Source organism: Patiria miniata, unplaced genomic scaffold (assembly GCF_015706575.1).
Source record: "Patiria miniata isolate m_02_andy unplaced genomic scaffold, ASM1570657v1 HiC_scaffold_7, whole genome shotgun sequence".
In the NCBI taxonomy this organism is placed as follows: Eukaryota; Metazoa; Echinodermata; class Asteroidea; order Valvatida; family Asterinidae; genus Patiria; species Patiria miniata.
The window spans coordinates 1422036-1445684 of NW_024037074.1; the positions used below are offsets into that span (position 1 = coordinate 1422036).

At 39.2% G+C, this 23649-nt stretch overlaps 1 protein-coding gene across 18 annotated transcripts in view; it reads right to left on the bottom strand.

The window, feature by feature from the left end:
* The window catches only part of LOC119744599 (1-phosphatidylinositol 4,5-bisphosphate phosphodiesterase beta-4-like), a 72699-nt gene that overhangs the window by 26956 nt on the left and 22094 nt on the right, over window positions 1-23649 (bottom strand). Inside the window, exons 11-17 of one of the 18 annotated variants that reach the window (XM_038220625.1) lie at window positions 22099-22179; window positions 18969-18989; window positions 17177-17203; window positions 13431-13457; window positions 9825-9851; window positions 3496-3734; window positions 2661-2741 (exon numbers count right to left, since the gene is read on the bottom strand). In XM_038220625.1, the coding sequence (XP_038076553.1) occupies window positions 2661-2741; window positions 3496-3734; window positions 9825-9851; window positions 13431-13457; window positions 17177-17203; window positions 18969-18989; window positions 22099-22179 (503 nt within the window). The remainder of the gene's footprint in view (window positions 1-2660; window positions 2742-3495; window positions 3735-9824; window positions 9852-13430; window positions 13458-17176; window positions 17204-18968; window positions 18990-22098; window positions 22180-23649) is intronic. The other 17 variants (XM_038220614.1, XM_038220606.1, XM_038220607.1 and 14 more) reach the window with 17 other exon arrangements.

Consider the following 23649-nt stretch of genomic DNA (forward strand, 5'->3'; position numbering starts at 1 on the left):
ACATTTCCGTCATTTTTCGGGTATATGTAGCCCAAGGTGTGATGAAATAAAAACGACTATTGTGTCTGTCATGAAATGAGTACAAAAGGTACTTTTGAGAGCTGTTTTTCAGGTCCTGTTTCGACCCGAACGTGCAATTTGTGTAAAAGTCGTCATTGGGGCCAGCAAACCAAAAAAAATAAATCGTGACGTAATAAACAGGACTCCCGATGCAGCATAGTATAAACAGCTCTCAAAAGTACCTTTTGTACTCATTTCATGACAGACACAATAGTCGTTTTTATTTCATCATACCTTAGGCTACATATACCCGAAAAATTACGGAAATGTCTTCGAGCATTCCACAACCTCTTTAAATGGAACATTTCCAACCCAATAAATGCTAGAACAAATGAGTACTACACACAATAATCTTTTGTGAAACCTGTTGTGTTTGTAATTACTCATTATTAAGGGAACAAAATAATAGATACTGTAAATGTTTGACATGCAAACACACTACAAGGAACGGGCATGTTTCATGGCAGTTTTAATTCTCTCTGCAAAATTCTATTAAATAACTGTTTGATCGTATTAACCCTACCAGAACTTAACCCATCAAACGCCAACGGCTTGTTTTGTTGGAATCTGTCAGGATGGGTGCAGTACCCATAAACAAACAGTCTAATACATTGGGTTGGCACACCTCAAGAATCAAAGTCAGAAATATGTGTGTGCAGTTTCCCATATGGTGTTGGAATTTGCCAGGATGGGTATGGTTCCTATTAAATCATGCTAGGGAGTTAGGGTTAAGAGACAGGTGTACATGCAAGTATGAGTCTTTTAAAAGCAGCTTTCCAAAGTCAAACTCCCAATTAGTTTTGAGCACAATTAGCTGAAGCATGGAAACACTTTAAAAAAAAAATCTGAAATTGCCCGAACAACTGATTACAAACAGCCCAACTCATGTTTGGACTATAGCCCCGTATTAAAACCATCCAACTTTTACAAACCAACATCACGGGCAAACTTCACGTCGCTGCTTCTAAGCAAAAAAAATGTGCTCAGCATGAAAATGAGAACCAGTCAAAAACAATATATTCACCGGTAATCTGTTTTCCTAATCGGAAATATATTTATTTAAAACTAAGTTCTGTGTTTAGACCAATGGCAGCGCAGAGTGTTTTTGAGCCCCAGTATATAATGGCCAAAGCAATGTGCCATCTTTTGTGCAAATGCTTCATTGTTTATAGGAGCCAATGGTATGACGTCAAAGCACCACATGACCATCCGGCTTCCCCATGATTGGCCACCATTGCAGTAGGCAAGCGTTTGGTTTAGCAACCATGTCCTGCATTGTAAACAAGAAACTAAAGCTTATTTATTTTCATGTAAAATATCTGCAAATTCTTTATCAAATTAATAAGGAGGGCAAGTCTTGTTCCCAGCGTTAACAGAAGGAACACACTTAACTGAAAAAAAATCTGTACTACTGTCTAAATCTTTGGGACACTACAACAGTGACTGTTGTATAAACTCCCAGGCCATGTACTTACCCTGACCGTGAGACTTCTACTGAACTTAATGCACACATTCACTGCAACACATTTAAAGCTTTACATTGTAAACAATGGCCCCCATACGGTTGCAGACCAGTAAATAAACTGCCATAGACCCCAATGATAAATGCCCCCACTTCAAAAATTCAGGAAAAATACAACTCCAAGATATTCGAGACACACATCAAATTAAAGCTAATTTTATCATCTTTCATTTTCTTTTCAATTGTCGGGGGGTTAACTGATGACTTTTAGGAAAAATTTCCATCCGAAGATGATCACCCCTTAAAACGGTCCTGAAGCCCATCGCCATTTTGAAAAAAACGACGCCTACACTCCATTGCAAAATAGAGCGCTTTTAGGGCTCCAATTTCATCCAAATTGCACAGAACTACAAGCTCATACAGTCCTGTGCACAGCTTCCACCCATATTTTTTTACAAACCCTCAAGTTCATGGCCCACAATGTGCTTAAATAACGAAAAATACGCAAATCGTGATTTGGCCAGCCTAGGCGATTTTGGACTGATTTACTGGCCTGCAACCACACACAGAACTTGAACATACTGCCCCTCAATGGCTCATGCATGGACTTGCATGTAAATGTGACCAAAACAGAAATAAAAATTTCATAGGCTTTCATCTGAAGTCAACAAATGTAAAGTAGGCTATCAGCTTCGATCCAAAAGTTGGGCCACCGGTATCAAATGATCGAAAAGAGCAATGCTCAGAGCGATTTTTGCCAAGGTATACACATCTAGAATTGGAAAATGTGTGATAGCTTTGTAGTTTGAGTGGTGGTGGTTTTTTTGATGTTATCACTTTTAATCATTTTTTTTCCAAAATGGAAACAAGCATGTTTTGGTTGCCATTTTTTTTTTTTTAAGTGATAGCACCCAAAAAGCTGCCACCGCTGCAATGCTATCACAGGGGTGCATACCTTGCCAAAAATCACAATGACTATTATACCCCTCATTTGATAACGACCAAACCCCCAGGCTGATGGCCTAAAGGAACGAAACCTTCAGACTTAGAATGCTGCGCATGCCTTGTGACCGACTTGGGAGACAAGCCGCTGGCCACAGCCATTATGTACCACCTTGATAATGTTGTGTATACTTGCCTGTAAGTTTTCACCAGCTAGGGCTTCGGCCTTGGCCTTGGCCTCAGCTCTTGCATCCAGAAGCTGCACTCGGGACAGGTTCTGGGTTAGTTAAAGGAAGACGGTACCATGGGAAAACATGATACAAGACAACACGAAAGGACGTGGAAAATGGACCGTGAATTGGAGGACAAAAGGGTTGGCAAAGAAGGAAAGATGTTTATATGTTAGTCACAGAGAATCAAACGATAAGATTGTCAAAATAACAAAAGAAGGAGGCATGACAGAAAGGGGGTATAAGCACAAGCAAGACTTGTAAGACAGGAGTCGTGATGACAAGATATTTTTGAGGAAGTTTTCCAAGGAAGTTGGAGTTACAAATAACAGAGAAAGAGAACAGCACAGCAGCACATGTTAACGAATGTTACATGAAGAAATAGGATAATAAGTGGCGTATCAAACAAGTACTGGCAGTCACATCCAAATTCACTTAAAAAACACTCGGCTTGACGGAACAGATTTCTTTAAAGTTCACGACTTGAAGTACTTGAAACGCTCATAAAAAAATGATATGAAAGTCTGGTTAAACAAAAATTCATTTCACAAACGAGACCATAAAGAATTGAAGGCTAATCAATGGACAAAATTGGAGGATTCAGGACTGTTAGGGTTAGCAGTACCCCTTTACAGAAACAGGATGATGCACAGATGCAGTCAGAATCATCAATGTCAAGTTGAACTGGACACCGGCAATCCTCTATATGTAGGGTTTAGAAAATCTTAAAGCTAAAAGAGTGGGGATTTTTGTTTGTTTAACCTTCATCTAGCTAAGCTAACCCCTCCAGATAACGCTCACCTTTTTGTTACTGTTCTTCATACTGAGTGACGGTTTCAGCTTGACAGGTTCGGCAGTTTCCGGCGTTCCCACCGGCGTTTCCTTCTCCGCTGGCGGTGCCGGTGTCGGCGGCTTTGTGACAGTGTCCACCGGGGCCTTGGCTGCTTCCCCAGCCACGTTTTCTAAGTCCCCCGTTGAGCCGATCTTGTTGGTACCCGGCAGAACCTTGAGCTCTGGGTGTGCGTCCACAGGCTGCTGACCTGGAAAAAGGGGGTAAAGAAGGGCGCCACCATGAGTCGATGCGCGGCAGTCACAGTGCGCACCGGCAGAAATCGTGATATAGCACCCGCCAACTTGGACCAAATGCTTGAACCGCTGTGGGCTTGATACAGACTACTCTCGCGTCACACATTTGCTCTAGAAACTCAACATTTCTAAAAAAAAAAATGTGTGTTGTTTTGTTTGTGGACTCGACATGCATGACATGAGCGACATGCATGACATGAGCAACATGCAGACAGAGGATGGTACACAGTCACAAATGAATGCAGGAGGTCATGAATGCTACCAATGTCGCTATGTGGAAATCCTACAAAATGGCACCGTTTTACAATCTCTATTTTGAGACTAACCCCCGAAATTCACAATGTTGCTCATCCGAAAAGTGTTTGAATACTCCCAAAAAATTCCACTTTGATATTTGAATTTCCCACAGCAAAATAAGAAACTGTCTACACATGAGAACAAAATCTCAATCAGTTTCTTCACATGGACTTTGTTTTTGCTGTGTAACATTTTAAAAAAAGTCTTCCGAAAGCCAGTGTGCATGATTAAAAAGAATCCATCGGGATTGGCTGGCATTTCTGCTAATTCTCTTCAGGCTGCGTTCAAGTTACATTGGCTGTGACAGACAGTAGCCCACGCATCTATGGCAAGCGGATTTGGCTGCTACCATAGGCGCATGCATAATTGCTGGCCGCAGCCACTTAATTTAGACGCAGCCTTATCACAGCATCTATACAGAAATGACTTCCATGTCAATTCCACAATTCCATCTTTCCTAGGCCATACAGCTACGGAAAGACTTCAAACACTCTTTAAGGCCGGTTTATACTTGGCGCAAAAAAAACCCGAATGCGATCGCAAATGTGTGACATCACAGCATGTATTTGCAAAAGTGGAATGCATCTCGACTTGCGAATTTTGCAGTGACGGTTTAATGACGTCCAAATCGATTCGCATTCGGGTTCGCATATGAAATATGAACCGGCCTGAAGGTGCTACATGTGTGTACTCATCTACAGACTAATTAATGTTCTCTCACACAGCAGTGATTATCATGTGACAAAGTGAGTGCTGTTGACGAATGAGTGCAACTATGTGTCTGTGTATTCACTCTATGTGATCGTAAGTGATTGTAACTACAGCAATAGCAGTGTGTATAGGCTACAGAACAATTCAAGCCAAGCCATCGGTGACAGGCAAAGAGGTGATCATGAACTACAGTGCAAAAAAAAATGGGAAAAAAAGAAGAAAATAAAATAACATAAATATTCGTCTCTCCTGATGAAGTGAAGTTAGGTTTCTGCAGTGTGATGGCCTAGGAGTCTACATGTCTACAACTTACAAGTCAAGCTCAGGTTTGCAAACGGATCTTGTACTTGACACCCCTTCTTGGATGAAGGGGGTTATAAAAACAGCTTTTCTTAACCCAAGAACTGCAACTTCTCACAAATTGGAGCATTGCTTGAGATTAAGTAAGTCCTGTTTTTATCTCGTTGAAGGAAACACAACAGATGCACTGCTTGAAGACCAAACAATTAATCTTGATGAACATTTTCGATCTCCGTATTCAAGACAGTACATTCTGTGTAGCGAACTCGGAAAAAATTGGAAATCATGGCAGCTACGCAAGCAGATACCAGAAAGTGATGAATTGGCAATAGCCGAAGAATCGATTTAAGCCTTTAGCGCACGAAACCTCCTAAGCATTCTATGGTATTATTCATTCATCAGTGAATAAACACAATGTAACACAATGTAATACAGGCCTGTGCTAATGTTTCTGTTAGCTTCTGTACAAACGCCTGGTGTGGCTATCGCGTACAGCCTCATACTGTATGTATGAGGATAACTGCCAGAAACACTGGGGCGAACCCCTTCTCTTAGCAATAAGTGTTTGCTGGGTTCTTTTACGTGCGTTGTACAACACACGGGACCTACAGCTTTACGTCCCATCCGAAGGACGAGTCAATAATGGCCGAGTGCCTTGCTCAAGGGCACAAGTGTCCTGGCCTGGGCTTGAACCCATGCCACTGTTGCCTCTGAAACATCAGAGCATGAGTCCAGTGTTCTTAACCGCTAGGCCATCTCACCCCACTAATGGGTTAGAATACCGTGTGTCTAGTAGATGCGGTTTCAGTGACTGGGCAAAAGGATTGGGGATTGTAGGATTAGGGAGCGCTGAGCACAGCTGGGACCTTAATGAGAGGATGCCTCTCTGAAAACTCAGACTGCAAAAGTTAACAGCATGCGGCTGTTTGCACTGATGGTATCACATGGGAAAAATCACATGATCATTCTTGGAGAGCATTTAGGAGTGCATCAGAATTATAAAAAATAGATGTCAGATGCAACAGGGACAGGGGAAAAAAGTGGACCTCAAATTTATGGAATGACCCAACATTAAGTAAACTTGGTCACTAAGAATTTGGCAATTATGTGATCATCCAAGCAGACTTGAAGGGGGACTCTCAAAATATGATCCGTTGGATGACCTATGACCTAAGGATGGAACACATTGAAATCTGGATATTTGACCTCATGAATGATGTAAAACAGCAGAGAGGGGGTGGGGCTAAAAAGACACAATATTTGACTTCATCAAGGAATTACGCCTACCAGATGCACATGTATTGTAGTAATCCAGACATATTATTCAGACATTTGAAAAGGGGGTCATTATCAAATTGAATAATTTGCACTCACTGTAAATAAGAAAAGTGAAAGTGGTATCGATTTACAAAACACCACGTTTTACAAAATAAAATTGAATAAAATGTGATTAGTGTACTTGACATGTTGAATAACTATGGGATTTACATAGTCTGTCGGGTGCCCGGCAGAAGGGCATATGAGCGTTTGTCGCAAAACTCACTTTCCAGAAAATTACATTAAAAGGTTCCAATGTTCCCCCATGCGTATTATGAATCCAATATTCTCCCACGCGTAATATAAATCGTACTAATTTAAAATTTGTCACATGTATGAAACATAATTTTTGGAAAAGCGTGTTCATTTTCCGACGGAAATTTTTTAATTTCATTAAAATAGAGGCAGTTTTTCTGCATATGCCCTTTTGCTGGGAACATTTTGGTGACTACGCATTCGCGCGTAAGCGCATGCCCTTCTGTGAGGCACACGACAAGATATTCTAACGATAAGGCAATCCTCAATAATATGATTACACTAGCAACGAATGAGGAAGTCGATGCTTCAAGTCAATGAAAAATGCTCAATGCGAATGTACAAATGTAAGTCAAAGTGGTTTTGATGCACATACCAAGATAAAAAAAAAATTGAAAAAACCAAGAACCAACACGAACATGACATGAGTTGGAAAGGTTCATCCACGTTGCAAGTTCACTCATATTCATATTCCAAAAAAAACTAGTCTTCAGATAAATGATAAGATGTAAAATGAAATGATACAAAGGCAGTCATATATGTCATTGTTCATCGCCAAATGCTTTGAAATGTCATGTGACTTTTGCAATTGACTGGTAAATTGAACACCCGAAATCAGCGTCCGGGACATGTTCTCATTCAGCCAATTGCACCTACGCGATGTCACACACTGACCCGACAAATTATAGCAACCATGCAGGGAGCATAGTGCCAACTATTACACCAAGTATGCGTTTCAACAATAATTTCGTCAGTTACTTTTTGGATAGCTGCAAATGATATTCTCTACCTTTAACACACACATAAGCACCTTCGAAGCTTTTTTTTTTTTTGAAACCATTGCTGGTGTAATAATTTCATAGTTTATGGGGCCAGCCATATCTTCACTTGGAGCAAGGATTTTTCGCATTAAATTGGTAGGTACCTTTCCAGGTAATTAACGAGGTTTTTACATGCCTTTAAAACTTGATCCTCCCCGCATTGTTCATTTGGCTAAAATTTCTGGATATAAAACATCCAGTTTATATGATTAACGCAGAGCTGAATTTTTACTTCTTCTTATTGAGACACTGTTCTGCAGTTTTTCAAAAGGATTAACCTTGATTGGTATGTGGGCAGACAAATGGAGCTTGGAAGATTGATTTTCTCCGTGCACAATAGTACCCCCTCACTTGGACTCATATGCATTGTCGCAGTACCCATAGTGTTCACATAAAGAAGATACCCATTGGATCTAATACACCGTGCCCTCTGGAGACATGCACACAGTAGGGAACAAAAGATTGTATATGTCTCCACAGGGCAATTTCTATGGATGAATATGTCTCCACATGGTTTTCACGAAATAGATATATGGACTTTACTCAAAAACTAGGAATTTCCAAGGTATGTTGATCCATCGCAAATGGTAGAGTTTTAGAAAAGGGATATTAATTCCGAATTTTAGCCAAGAAAATTAATTCTGGTTGAAATAAACTTTTGAAACTTCACTTTCAAACTTGAAAACTTTACTACACGAGAACAAAGAAATGTCTCCAAAAGGATACAAATTTCAGTATCTTCGTGTACATCAGAATAAAATTAATCGCGCATACATGTACATTGAACTCACAAAGCGCCATCTACTACTGTCCACAGCGAAAATATTGGAATATATTGATCCTTTTGCAGGGAAAGGTAAGCCCACTACCACTGTCAACTGGCAAGAAAGTCTTGGGTGAAGAAGTTGTTGTATATTGGATACGCAATCACCTCTAGCAAGAGGGTGCTGTTACAACGAATTCTATCACCCTCGAACAGCTATCACGACGTCTTGAGAATCTTGTAAAATTTTCCCTTAAAAAATGGGCAACTAGTGCACATGCGGTACTTCTGCAGGCAAATATGGTCCATTTTTCAGTCCCATGCACACTACATACATGTACGACAAAAAAGCTGCCATAAAGTTGCACGAAAGTCTGGTAACATCTTGTATGCTACCATACTGGCTAAAGTTTCGGAAGTTGGTTCGGAACTAATATACAAGGTGTTGGGATGTGAGCTGAATACATTTGCCAAAAACAGGTGCGCTCACACGACACGACCGCTGCAAGACTCCCAAAACGTTGTGATAGCAGTTTGTGGGTGATAGCGATTTGTTGCGATTGCGCCCTCTTGCGGCAGGTGATCATGTATCCAGTAACGTTTTGACCCAAGACTACTGGCAAGATGAAATGCAAGTGCAGTAGAAAATCTACCAAATCTTGCGATAGCGCCCTCTTGCAGCAGGTGACTGCGTATCCATTAACGTTTTGACCCAACACTACTGGCAAGATGAAATGCAAGTGCAGTAGAAAATCTACACTACAATCAATCAATGAAATAGAAAAAGGCCAAATGATTACTGGATGGATCGCCAAGTGATGGACACGGGCAGATATGCCGGGGAAATGTAAAAAGGATTTGTGCCATGAATATGACCGATCACAGACATGATCTTCCAAATGTCCCAGTACAACATGCATGAGCTTCAACTCATGACATGCGCATTGGGCAGACGCACATGTTGTACGTTGCCCGCATGTGAAATTAGTGGTGCTTAAGGCCAAATCTGAAATGGTGATCCACAACCAACCCTGACAATTTGTTATCTGATCTTCATTGTATCTTAACCCTCAAAACATACGCAATGTCAATAAATCTTAAGGTTTAACAGTTACAAACATCTTCTCACTACAAAGATCTCAAGGATTTGGATAAAGCATGAGTTGTGTAGCCTGGTTTTGTGCGAGTTAGGGAGACACAAAGGAGAGCTTGTCTGCAAGGTTTGTCTTTTTTTTCTGTGATGAATTTTTTTTAACAGAGGGGGTGGTTCTAACACCACTGTTATATCCTGGAGTTCTCAACCCCCCCCCCCCCCCCCCGAAATAAAGGATGCCCCCCCCCTCCCCGAGAAGACAATGGTTCGTTAAGCGTCATGTGTTAATCATCACTCATGAATGATAAGAAGGAAAAAAGACTGAGAGATTTTGAGAAATGGGAAGGAGTGATATTGATTAGGGAGGGCGACCCAGCACCAATTTATGGTTGAATCAAGTCCTAGAAAAAAAAATGGAAAAGAAATGAAATGGTGGCAGGAAAAAAAAATCGAAACACCCGAAAAAAAAAATATTGAAATTGCCCACCTGTCTTTTCTTTGTCTTCTGCGGTCTCTGGAAAAATTATGTACAAAAAAAAATTGGGTCAAATTATGGGAATTTGGAAAAATTGTTTTGAAAAAGGAACACAATATATGTGAATCAAATGAAAAGTAAACGGGAGTCTTATATTGGAAATGATGAATATGTGATATATGAAATGCATTTACGTTTTTACTGTATTTGAAAATACATTCAAATATGTGCTTTAACTGGCAAATGGATACATGTTTTATGGATAGCTAGTGTTTTCTCAAGCAGACTGGTAAAAAAAATCTAAATCGGTTGCAAAAACAAAAAAAGTTAAAACTTGAAACGTTTCCAAAGTTGTCCAGAAATGCAAAACACATGCATCTCCTTCTTCCCAAATGACAAAAAATACGACAAACTCCATGCCAAGAATTCCACAATTCATCTATTTTACTTGAAGTATATGAAGGTTCTTGTTGTCCAGTGCACTACAAGTCTGTCACAAGTAAATCACGAGTTAATTTGCAAGTCCATCCTAAGTAACAGGTAATGAAAAATAACAAAGGAATGCCTTTGCCACAGACAATTCATTTTTAATGGACTAGTGATGGACTTGTGATGGACTTGTGATGGACTTGTGGGGACTATGACGGACTCAACTACAACAATGGATTACAGGTATCACTGATTCATAAATTCCGAAAGGCAATAACAGTGAGAATGATAGGTGAGTATTAAAAGTAGGTCAGAGATGGCCAATGGTAATCATGTATGGAAATAATCCTATAAAATGAGGAAACTAAGCAAATAACGTTCACCACAAGTTTCTGGCACTTAAAAAGTAAGCATGTTGAAACAGGCTCTCAAAAACTCGGACTGATCGATAATACGAGGGCTGTGCAGCGGAGCCGGGTACCCGACCGTTGAAGTTAGGAACCGGTTCCAGACTACGGGATCGTGTACTCGTGACCAACTTTACAATTACTTAGTAACTTGATTCTCAGACAATGAAAAAGAATTTACACCGTAAAGCTATAAGGCTCACTATACACACTTGTATCTTTCTGTATTGATGCACCGATGCGGTAGTATTATCGTGGGGACCATTATGAACAATCTGAACTGCAACTTCTGAGACTTGAATTTTGGAGTTGGGTTTCTTTAACGGATACCCGGGTACCCGTGGTTTTTTCAATCAGGTACCCGGTTCTCGTATTTACCCGTAAATGCACACCACTAGATAATACCATTCTACTTGCTGACTTTTGACTTCTTTTAGAATTTCATTTGCAACAGCATAGTTAAAGCAGTTACGAGTCAACAACAAATTAAGTGAAACTTATTAAAAACAGGGGATGAACACTGCTTTGTCATTTGTAATTTCAATCAATTGTGATCTGACTTGATGAATTGTGGCTGGATTTGCAAGAACTTGTGATGCTTTGACCGCTTCTGTAACTGGAAGCCTTTTTTGAATAAGCAATGATAACTTTGTCTTAACTGGAACTTTGCTTCAAGAATCGGAAGTTGAAACATAATAATAATAATAATAATAAACAAGGCACTTATATAGCGTTCTTACACAAGCTGGTATCACAACGCTTTACACAAGAAAACAATTAAGGTGTATAATACACAGCGGTGAATGGAAATAATAACAAGTTATGAGGCTAATTAAGTCTGGAAAAGATGTGTTTTAAGCAATGTTTTAAAGTCAGTAAGGGAAATGGCATGACGGATTTCATAAGGAAGATTATTCCAAAGGTTTGGAGCAGCTGCATAAAAACCTCTTGTGGAGATTGAAGAACGAGTTTTGGGTTGTAATTAGTGAGAAATCTGCGTTTGCAAAAACATGAAACTTTTGTTGCCCTTAAGCCAGCAAGGTATCACAAGGAAGCTTGATTTGCATCACTGCTGCTTTTCCCAGATTAGTTCATAAGTCACCAGAAACTATGCCCAGCACGATATGCGACAGAAGGGTACCCCCCCCCCCCCCCCCTATACACACCCTAATGTTACCTATAAACACATCCCCTAGATATCTCAAAAGAATTCCGGAGATTCTGGCAACAAAATGGCCAACACAAAAGGGGGGGGGGGGGTTGTCACATATCGTGCTACATATGCCAAAAACTGTCAGTAAATCACTTTTTGTTTAAACATGAAAAGTTAGTATTCATCAAAACACCATAAACACCAACAAAGAAGCGTTATTTGTGCGCAAAAAATGTGAATAACAGCAAAGCTTTATAATAAGCCCCGTGATGTTAAAAAAATGTGAAAGCTTTGCATTTTCAGGCTTTTTTTCAGTACCCTCGCTGCAGGATGCTAATAACTTCTTGCTTGTAACATTTCAAGCTAATTGAACAGATATCTCATCTGAGTAGCAAGAGGACAGAGACCTGTTGGGTAAAACACTCAACGTTTCAATCAGTATACCGTGGTCATCTTCAAAGAATGCAATTGGAAGTCCAGGAAAATTGCCTTTCCAGATACTCATTTGCTTAAAATGGTAACTGCTAGAGACACTGACCCGCTGTAGCACTGCAATGTCACAGTGCATTGTTTTTAAATCCATCTGATTATGACATTCAATGAACTCCGTAGCCAGATTTTGTCTTTCACACTTTCTAAAGTCTTCTACGGTATCTGAAGATGATCACATGATACAGATCGAAATGTCGAGTGTTTAACACTCAAAAGTGATATCATTCCATTGTGTGTCTGCAAACTTATCACAATATCAGGTTTTTTATCCGGACTAATTTTGAATATCGAGTGTCCCTGTGCCATATTTTGGTTTGGGACTGCGCTCACAGACCATCTTATGTATGGGAAAACGCTTGCAGCATTAATTTGAGGGTAAAAAAATGAACAAATAAAGCCAGGTCCAACATCAGCACATTACACGGGGTTGGTAATCTCAAAATGGTCCTTACTAAACCAAAAAGATTTAGAAGATTTGTGCGTTCCTTAAAACAATTACAACTTCAGAAGGCGTAAATGAGAAAGAATGTTATTTAGCTGAATACCCAACAAGTGAATGTCACTCATTGAGTATGTATTTGCACAAAGGAGCACAAAGGTCAAAGCTGACCAATTTACGCATAAGCAAATAAATATCCTCACTGATTATTCTCGCTCATGAATATGTATGACTATGAGTTTTAAATGGCAATATGAGTGAATTCCTCAGCCAATCAGCAAAGTCCTTTCATCTGATGGCTTCTCATACATGTGTTGAGGCTGACATATTAAGGGGTGATCAAATCCAAATCAAAAGGATAACATCATTATTGGGTATCCATCATGAATATTCATCAACTGATAATTCCAAGGGTTCTAATTGACCATGGGTGCGCATATAACCTTGTTTTGAAGAAAAAGAAAGCAAACAAAAAAGAACATTTGAAAACAAAAACTAAAATGAAATACCATCTTAAATTACAATGCTTAAAAATGTAGAAAAGCAGTGCTGCCCCTAAAAATATCCTTGTTCCCAAAAATGAAATCTCTTTCACCATGGATAAAACAAAATAGTAAAATGCAAATAAAACCTGCTTTATCGCCAAAACCCCAAAAGCAACAAATAAAAAGCAAACAAACAAAATCATAATGTTTTACCTTCGGATGGTGTTTCCTCTGAGTTTTCTACACATGCAAGTAATAAAAGATTCCCACATGAGTTTTAGGCAGACATCTGAATTATCATTTTTAAGGTTTTCCCTCAACTTTTGGATAAAAAAAACAGGTGCAGAAAAACAAACTAAAGTAATGTGACTCTGAGGGTTAGGGTGTGGATATTAGGTGACTTCCACCCAGAACTGTACATGAAAAACTAGAGCAGTCAATTCTATAACATAATAAATGTGTGACAACTTGAGTTTGTCCAATTACAGTCACTATGTGGACATGTGAACAAAAGATATCCAAATAATGCAAGTTGTGCTGACTTTATGTGGACTAAGCCTTGTCCACATAACGTTTCGCCCTCTGGAAAACAGGTTTAGAGGCCTTTTCGGGTTAGGGTTATCGGTCGCAGAATGAAGAGAAACATTCAAGGAAATCAAAAAAAAAATTGGGGGTTGAAAGAGATTTCACAGTTTAAGTAAAGTTATTTTTTGTACCGATTTTTCTTAACTACACAAAAACAAAGGAATGTCCACATAGCGTATGTAAAACAAACATGTCTGTCTTTTTCATGTGTTTTGTAGAGGTTAAACCTGGCAAAGTAGACAGCAGATATTATTTTTACCATTAAAAACCAAATCATCACACTTCTTTTCATGTGAAATTTTCTTAAAATAGTTTTTAAAAAGGATTCCCAGTCACCAATCAAAAAAATTCTACATGTACATGCCCACACAGGCACCAAATGCAGCAAATACGTATACACTCAAGAATCATAAGTACTCTCAAAAACTTTCATGACCTATAAAAATGAGTGCACCTAATCCTTCCCTATGTGTGGCAGTCACTTCTTACAGTTGGTTAGCAGAATGTTAAGGTGTTTTCACACTATTGTCTCCCACACTCATGTTGCAATCCATACTGGTCCACCATGAGTCAAACCAGCTCCGATCGGACATGGGTCGAAAAGAGAAATCCTTCACTGTACATGGCCATAGTGGAGACGATATTTATGACTTTAATTCTATTTGTCTACCCGGGTAGAACCTCTAAACCCTGGTCCCGACCAGAGCTGACTTTTACCCATGTAGAAGCTGTGTTAGATTCTTTCTAGTGTGAAAGGGGTTTCTGCAATCCTAGGTATAACAAAGTGATAGTGTTAAAGGGTCAGTGAGCAATGTCTTCGCATACTGGCCCTCTACTGTCCAAAGTAGGACAGTTGTTGGCAAGGAATCTGAGTGCCATTTTTGGTTAACCTAAGGTGTTAAGGGTCTCTAAACAATGGCAAATCGCACACAATGTATGTTGACTGTGATGCAAAGGCCCCCTAACACGACGGGTATTCGTCAATCATAAATAAACCTTAACAGATTTTCAATATGATTAGGTAAAATGCTAAGAACTACCAACAGTCTTATTACCTCAACTGACATATTTGGCACCGTCTTCCTAGTCCAGTGACATAACAACTTTGTTATGTAGTCAAGTCAATCACAGGTCAAATTCTCAAGTCAATCATGAGTGAAATCATCAGCAACAGGCATGGGCGTCGCCAGGATTTTTAGAGGGGGGCAGGGACATTTTGCCCCCCCCCAACTCATTAAATTTACACCACTTTGTCTTCGCGCCTCTTTTTTTTTTTTTTTTTTTTTGCTTTTCCGGGGGGGGGGGGGCAAGTGCCCCCCTTGCCCCCCCTCGCAACGCCCATGGCAACAGGGGATGAACAATGACAATAGAATGCCTTTGAACCACTTGACTTGCAATTGACTTGTCAGGAATTGACAAAAACTGTGTTGTTAGACTGACATTAACACAACAAACATGAGATACAGATGTAACAGAGAGGAATTTTCAGAGTCCTGCGAGGTGAAATGTTGTCTTAAATTTGAGGAGTCTGACACATGTAAGCACTTGAAATGTTGGATGTTTGGCAGTGAATAGGATGACACGACAAAGACTCTTGTCTTTTTTGTTGTGGCGTTTTGTTTTGGTCGTTTGTTTTTATGGTTTTTTCCCCACGTATCATTCATTTAAAGGCATATAGGATCATTTGATTTTCATACATTATATCTGTTCGTTTCTAATAACACCACTAAAAATCCAAAAAAGGATGTTCAAAACCTAACCTGTTAAAATATCAGCTCAGTGGATATTACACTTTTTGAGAAAACACTGAAAAACCATGAAAAACCTTTTGATCAAGAATCATGATTTCATTAATAATGCTGTTTATTTCCAAAAATATGTCAACCATTGGAAATCACCTACATTTCTTGATTTCCTTAATATAACAGAAAGCCAGACGGAATAATTTCAAGGGCTGTTTTAGTACCAGTATGTTCTTTAATCAAAAAAAGGGTTTTTTTAAAATAATTTCCTAGCTTACTTTTGGGATAAACGCAAATGATCCTACATGCCTTTCAATACAGATGAAATGTTCAGCAAGTTGAGAAGCTATGAAGCAGGCACACAGAAGAATGTTTATGGAAGGTGGCATCTGATTCAGTTGCTGTCAGATGATGCCAAAGTTCTGACACAAGTGCGGTTCTAGAATGTAAATTTTCAGAGTCCATGTTTGGAGGATCTTTTTTTCGTTGCTATTAATTTGATATAAAAGTCTCATAATAAAATTGATTTTCTTGCAAAAAGAGCAGTTTTCTACTTCTTTTTTTTTTTATTGTTCAGGGATGTAAACACCGCAAATAAGAACGTCCACACTCACTGGAGGGGTCATTATTTTGACTCTGATCGTCTTATGATGACGTCATTTATATAGACCTTTGAGGAATTTTGTTAGCTACATCTTGATACCCTGTTTGCTACCAAAGACTCTGCCAAGATTGACAACGGTTTATGAAAAATGATGCAGTTTGAAAATTTAATGATTACGCGAGGAGAAATTGCTAAGCGTAACCACACATGCCTGTAATTGGCCATTATCGACTGCACAGTGCCCGAACAAAGTGCTGGTAATTCAATTTGCGTGCTGCCATGCATGCAAGCACTGTGCGATCGGCATTCCCTGCAGTACGTTTCTGGCAGCGTGACATTGTCACGTAGCAATTTCCACGCGCGTACTCTTTAAATTTGCAACTCTGCATACTGCATCGTTTTTCACAAACCATTGTCAATCTTGGACGATTTACAGTCTTTGGCAGCAAACGGGATGTCAAACTGTAGCTAACAAAATTCCCCAAAGGTCTATATAAATCACAGTATCATCAGACGATCAGATTCAAAATTATGACCCCTCCAATGAGTGTGGACCATTTTTTTTTATTTTGCGGTGTTTAGTTGCGTCTATTACAAGTCCCTGCATGTCCCTGCAAGTCCATCACAAGTCCTCCAGTCCCAATTCAAATCACAAGCTATTGAGCTTTGACAAAGACATTCCTTTGTTATTGTTCATCCACTGTTTCTTGTGAATGGACTTATGAATTACATGTGACTGGACTTATGATGGACTTGTGATTTACTTGTGACTGGACTTGTGATGGACTCGACTACATCCCTGCTTTGATTTCATGAAAGAAACTGCTAGAATCAAAAATGTTCGGCCCTCTATTTTTATTTTAGGGAGGGATTAATTCAAATTTAATTTTCTTTCAGAAGGGGGATGATAAGCCTGATCCATCCCAATCCTTCTTTAGAACCGCACCAAAAGCACACACTAGGATGACCATGAGAAAGAGATGTTAGTTGTCCGTGTACAAACCCAATCTGTGTAAACATGCACCCACCTTCGTTATTATTGTCTTCTTTCTTGGCTAAAAAAAAATGCCAAAAAGACAAACATTTATGGACTTGATTTTTTACGATTGTGACAATTCAAGATTTCACTAACAAAGATGGATCTGAGGTGGCTCAGAGCGAGTGGCTCAGAGCGAGTCACGACAAACGGGGCTAACCAGAAAAATACAACCAAATAATCAAAATAAAATGTAAAAATAATATCTTAAGAGTCAACAAAAGTAATAATAATACCAAAACAACAGAAATCAAAATATACGCAAATTGCAATAACTAAACATAGCTCAAACTCAGAAGAAATACACCTTCCCTGTAAGTCTTTTCAGGAAAATCTAAGAGTACGACAATTTAGAAAGACATAGTGGACAGCAGTAAAAAGAACCGTAAAGAGGAAAAACATGGAAGTGTGACACAGTTATTCACAAATGCCTATAATGCCTAATATCCATCCACATTCCTCTGCTATGTGTCATCCTTGTTCCCAACACCTGAACCTTTACCCAGGTCGGTTGCCAGCCCTGAGTGTCAGGGGGGCCATAGTACCAACTAGAGGGGCCCACTATTATAAAAATACAAAAATACACATGTATGGCTTTTGCCGTTGGGGGGGCCAATTGGTGGCAAAGGGGGGCCGGCCCCACCACCCCCCCCCCCCCCCCCTTGGAGACGGGCCTGCCTTTACCCATTTCACACACTGATTTCTGTTACAGGACAATCTTGCTATATAAGGCTCCGTACACAAGTACCCCCTTATCGGCAGGAAATGGAGAGTTGAGGGAGACCATCGGCAAGACATTCGAACGCATCAGTGACGCCGCCTGACGCTCACGCGAAGACGCTTTGTCTTTGAACGCATTTAGAATAAATCGTGCGTACTTCGCGCTACATGCACGCGAACAAACTATGCACACGTGGTATGTCCCGACTATGGGGCTCTCAAAAGTGTTAAAAAAGCACCCTCTTTGGTTGGCGCACGGAGCCCATACCATGTACATGTATATTGTAATTTCAATGGTCATAAAAGTCACGAGTCTAGTTATGACAGAATTTACTTCACTCAAACATCATCCAGCACACCCTTCATGTCCAAAATGGCAGCACATGCATAGAAAGCCCATCAAAGATTACACTGCAATGATTCCATTTATTTCTTTTGGAGTACGGTAAGTTACAATTGTCATCGTCTTGACTTAATGTCATTAAATAAAAAAAATTGAAAACTTGTGGGAAGTGGAACATGTGTTTTTGCATCCCACTTGAGTAAAAAACCAAAACATGTCACACATCACAATGGTTAACAATCGTAAGTTATGCGTTGACTGGTTACGATTCGACTGCTATATACGGGGTCGGCATGTACCGTGACCGTCCCAACATGATACGGTTTGCCACGCTCTAAATCTGTAACTCGGCAATATTTTTCTCATGCATGGATCTTTGGTGACAGCGAGAAAAAAAAGAACCTTTCAAAAAAGTCTTTCTGAACTTTACCGTTTGTTGGTGATAGAGGAATGTGATTGGTTGCAGTGGGAACAAAGTTGGGTTTTTAATTGTGTCGGTGCTTGTCTAAAACTATAAAGCCCAGAAACATGTAAGCAGACTAGACCCTATGTACATTGCCTATTCCACTGGCGTCACAAATGGTGCAAAGTGGGGGAGGGGGAGGGGGAGAGAGAGAGGGGGTGTTTAGAAAGAGAGGGACAAAGACACCACTTAGGGGGGAAGAGGGGGACCAAAAAGAAGGTAGGGGATGTGTGTCAAGTGTTGCCAAGAGCTACGCACCTTCCTCGTTATCCGGTGAGTCTAAAACAAATTGCATGGATGGAAACGAAAAGAGTGATCCAGAACAGTGAATGAAATTGTACGGTGTTTTTGTTTATGGTTTGTCTCAACTCTCAACATGTAATAAAATTGTCTACTGATTCAAAGTGGCCGATATAGGCCACCGTACTCAACAAATGATCAGTACAACTAATTGCTGTCCTCATATTCTCTGTTTGAAAAAAAAGGATATTTCACCAGAATTGAATGAGACTAAGTTAGAGTATTATATATATTTGGAATATTTCGAGGGACTTCTTTTTTTTAAACATTGTTACGTGTACATGTACTGCATATGTATAGAACAACATAATCAAAGTAACATTTCACATTGTCAACATTGTATTCATCTACTTGAATGCTAAATTCTAATATGCATTTGCCCTTTAAATGACGCCACAAGACCAAGTGCAAAACCTATCTATTCAAGAGTGAAAGCCCAAAAAGATGTTTAAATATAACCCCAATGTACCAAAAACATTAAACCCTTTGAGTAAAATAGCAACAGGAATTTAGTGTTAAAAAGACATAAACGTAAGGAAAGTGAAGATGCTTGAAAGTCGTCATTTTAAAAATATATTCCAAATGTATACGAAAGCTTCCATTCCCTGTTAACAAAATGGCTGAAAAGTTAGTACACAACACCTTCAAAATGATACACTTGTCACACTTAGTGGAATTGAATACATGTATTCCTGTACCATGAGAAATGTTCGACCCAGAAAGTCCAAGGAAAACTGTTTTGAAAGTGTGCCTTGATGCAAAATTAGTGATATGCTTCAAAGGAGGAATGAGACAAATAGTTCAGGGGAATGAATTTGAATTCAATGATGATGAGAAAAAAATGAAACTGTCAAGGGGAAGTTAAAAGTTTTTTTAGGTGGGAGAAGAAAGAGAAAAAGTCAACTATTGCTTTTCAACTTCAACTTTCACTTCACTTTGTAGCTTTGTGACCAGTTTGCACCGGATGACGTGTATACACGAAGAGGTTTTGCAGAATTCGGAATGAATGACGGATAAACACACAGGGAGCGAGGCCGGAAATATCTGTCAGCGACCCGCTCGCAGCGAGCGAGGCCATAAATATGAGTGTGCTGCCTGAGGGTGATGGCTTCAACCCGCCTGGCTTGAGGTCGAGTGAAAAGTAATCCCACGCTTCGTTCTGTTCTTGTCAAAATATTTCTGGCGTGAACTGGTTAAATCTAAAATACTTGTGACCCAACGCCACATGTAATTTCCAGAAATGTATTGATTGATATGACTAGGTGAAGCAAATCTTTTACAAGACACTATGAAGCCCACAATGTCTTAAATCTCAAATATAAAATGTCTGAAATTTACCCATACGCGCCCATTCATGAGAAGCTCTGCAATTAACGCACCACATTAAATGCACATTTTCAGAGAGAATTTGTTTCCAAGTCAAAGACATTTCACACAATTCGGGGTCTACAGTGAAAGACAGAAAAATAAGGGGGGGGGGGCGCGCACAAATCCAGTTGTCTATAATTTTCTTCCGGCGAAGTTCCATCTCGTATGACAACACCTTGGTTAAACTAGCTTGTTGGTAACTATGGCAATTCCTAGTCAGCGTCTGGTACCCTGGATCCAGGCAACTTTATGAGCTATGTATCGATACATGGCATTTTGCTATCCTACTGCTGTTTCGTACATAGGTGGCCATGCCCATGAGTTGCAATCAGGAACTACACATCTTGATTGTTGGCAGTAAACATAGACATTTCTTTTGTGTGATTTGACTTTGTTTGAGATGGGGGCAGAGAATGGAAGATGAATGAAGAGAGAACAGAAGAGAGTGAACATCGAGAAGCAAAAAAACTCAGAAAAAAATGATTTGGAACATTTGACTCGGTAAAAATTCAGACACCAAACAGCCGCAGGATGCACTGATTTGTGGCGGGTAAACATGGCCGCCACATACAAAAGCATCGTTTTCAGCACAATATGCACAAAGACAGGAGCCTGTTCTACAACCGTCAAACAGCAAATTTGTTCGTTCGTATTTTTTCCTTGACATGTAAACAGCTATGAAGCAGACGTACAGCTGTACAACGTACACACAAATATCATCACAGAAAAGTAATCACTAATTCCACTACTAGATTTTGCACAGTTTTAACACCCCATCAAAGACTGATTTTTTTTTTGATTTTTTTTTTTACATCAGTCTTACGCAGAGTTCCAAAGTTTGTATCTGGTTTTTTGTTTTTCTTTTTTTAGTCAATTTCCTTGACTTCGATTTTCTTAATTTTGCTGAAAACTTTTTTCTTTAAAAAAACTTCTTCTTTTTTCAGGTGTATGTATACATTGCAATCGCGCGATTTAGAACTTGACAGGCTACATTATGCTCAAAAAAAGGGTTCCCACAAAAATCTGAAAACCAAATTCCATGACTTTTTCAGGACTTTCCAGGACTAAAATATGACAATTTCCTTGACATTTAACGCCATTTTGCAGAGAAAAGTTGTTTGGTATTATGATACGGATGAACCGCTGATGTCAGACTAACCACTTGTTAGCGTTTGAAAATAATTTTTAATCAATAATGGCCTCCTCCTCTCCTTACAGCCATCCTTAAAGCGGCCCATCAAAAATAACACTTACACCATCTTGATTTCCATGACTTTTCCATGACTCTTTTTTATTTTTCTCCAATTTTCCATGACTTTTCCATGACTTTTCCATGACTTTTCCATGACTTTTCCATGACTTTCCAGGACAACCTTTTTTTCCAGGACTTTTCATGATTTTTCCATGACCGTGGGAACCCTAAAAAAAAACCCCAACAGAACGGAACAAATTATGAACGGGGAAGAAATAAAAAGTAAGTCCGTTCACTAGAGCTCGTATTTTTGGAACCTGAACGCTTGACGAATTGCCTCCATGCATCTACAATGAAGTGAATGTTTCACAAGCCAGACTAGTCCACCAGATGAATCATGACAGCATATCCAGGGAAATAAAAGGATTGGAGGAAAAAAAGAAACATAATGCACCAAATTGTTGGATTGTATTCATCTTTTTCTTTTTTTTCTTTTGGGAAAAAAAAATATATATACACGTTCAGTACCAGATAGCTTGGATTGTCTGCGCGTGCGTTTGCTGACTACACTTGCAGATGGCGGTGGGACATCGTCCTCGGAATCGCTGTCTATTGTAAGTGTATAAACAACAGTGGTTAAGATTTATTCCAAATAATAATAATAATAATAATAATAATAAAAATAAAAATAATAAAAACTGAATAAATATACAAATAAATAAATAAATTAGATACTTGAGAAATGAAAAAGCACACATAGGGACACTAGGAGAAAGAAAAGAATAAGGAAACCAACAAAATACCAAAAAATACCGACAGTAGGGCATCAGCGTGTTGTTAGAGTTACGTTAAAAAACGAGAGAAGTTTTCTCTCTGCGGTTTGGATGATGTTAGAAATTCCGATGTGGGATGCAAGTGATTTCAGGGGAAGGAAAGGCACTGTTTTGTGAGGTCGGTATCTCTACCGATGTTAGCAGCTGTAATGAAAGAATTATGATCAATGATGACAAGATGATGAAAAAAATAACGAGAAATATACAATGTACAATGAGACGATGATCTCCGAGCACTGGTTTTACATTATGCAACAAGTAAACAATACGCTACACAATACAGTGGAATGTCGCCATACCGAACACCGCTATACCAAACATTAGGCTATATGATACCGAATATCGTCCTTGGCTCCCGATTGTTTAGTACAAAACCTACCGAGCATGTTGATGAAAATTGTTAACAGAAGAGCAACAAGTGGCTATTATTTCCCCAAGGAATAGAAGGGGAAAGCCACCTATTGCTGAAGGCAGTAAGCTCAAAAACTGTGTAATGACATAATTCAATAGTCGGCACGTGTTCAAAGTCGTCTTTCAGTAACTACCAGGGCGTGCAGGGTGAAGTTCTGAAGGGCGCTATTTATTGAAAAGTGAGTACCGGAGCACCGGCAGCTAGCTTGAAATCGCTATACCGAACGATTGCTATTACAAACAATTTCTGTGGATCCCGCGATGTTCGTTATAGCCACATTCCACTGTAATATGAAAAATTACTACAAAAAAGAGAAATAAGTAGTAATGCATTTTCCCCACTAAGTATTTTTTTAAAATTGTGTTGGTTACATACACATTGTTGTACACCTATTTTTTCAATTTTTATAGAGTATTTTGTAAAATTTCAAAAGGTCCGTAAAAAACATAAAGCCACATGAAAGTTGTAAAAAACATTATTTTGTAATCACTGTTTATTCAACTGTTGGTTGGACTCAAAAATCAATAAGAGATTCATCTTGGACATTATGTTATCTCAATGTTAAAAAAACAACTCCGAGAAACAAAGCACGACTTTCAATTTTGTTTTGGAACGGCAAACTGGAAAATAAAACTTTACCGGGCTACGTGACAACGATCCTCCTACTAACATTATGGCGAACACGGGTGAAGAACCAAATAAGGATTTGCCGAAATGATTACAAATGGTTAATCATGCGGGTACGAAAAATTTATCACTGAAAATGCTGGGAAAAAATAGGAGTGAATGTTTGAGAAAGTGCATTCTTGTAAAAAAATGTATCATGTGTTTTAG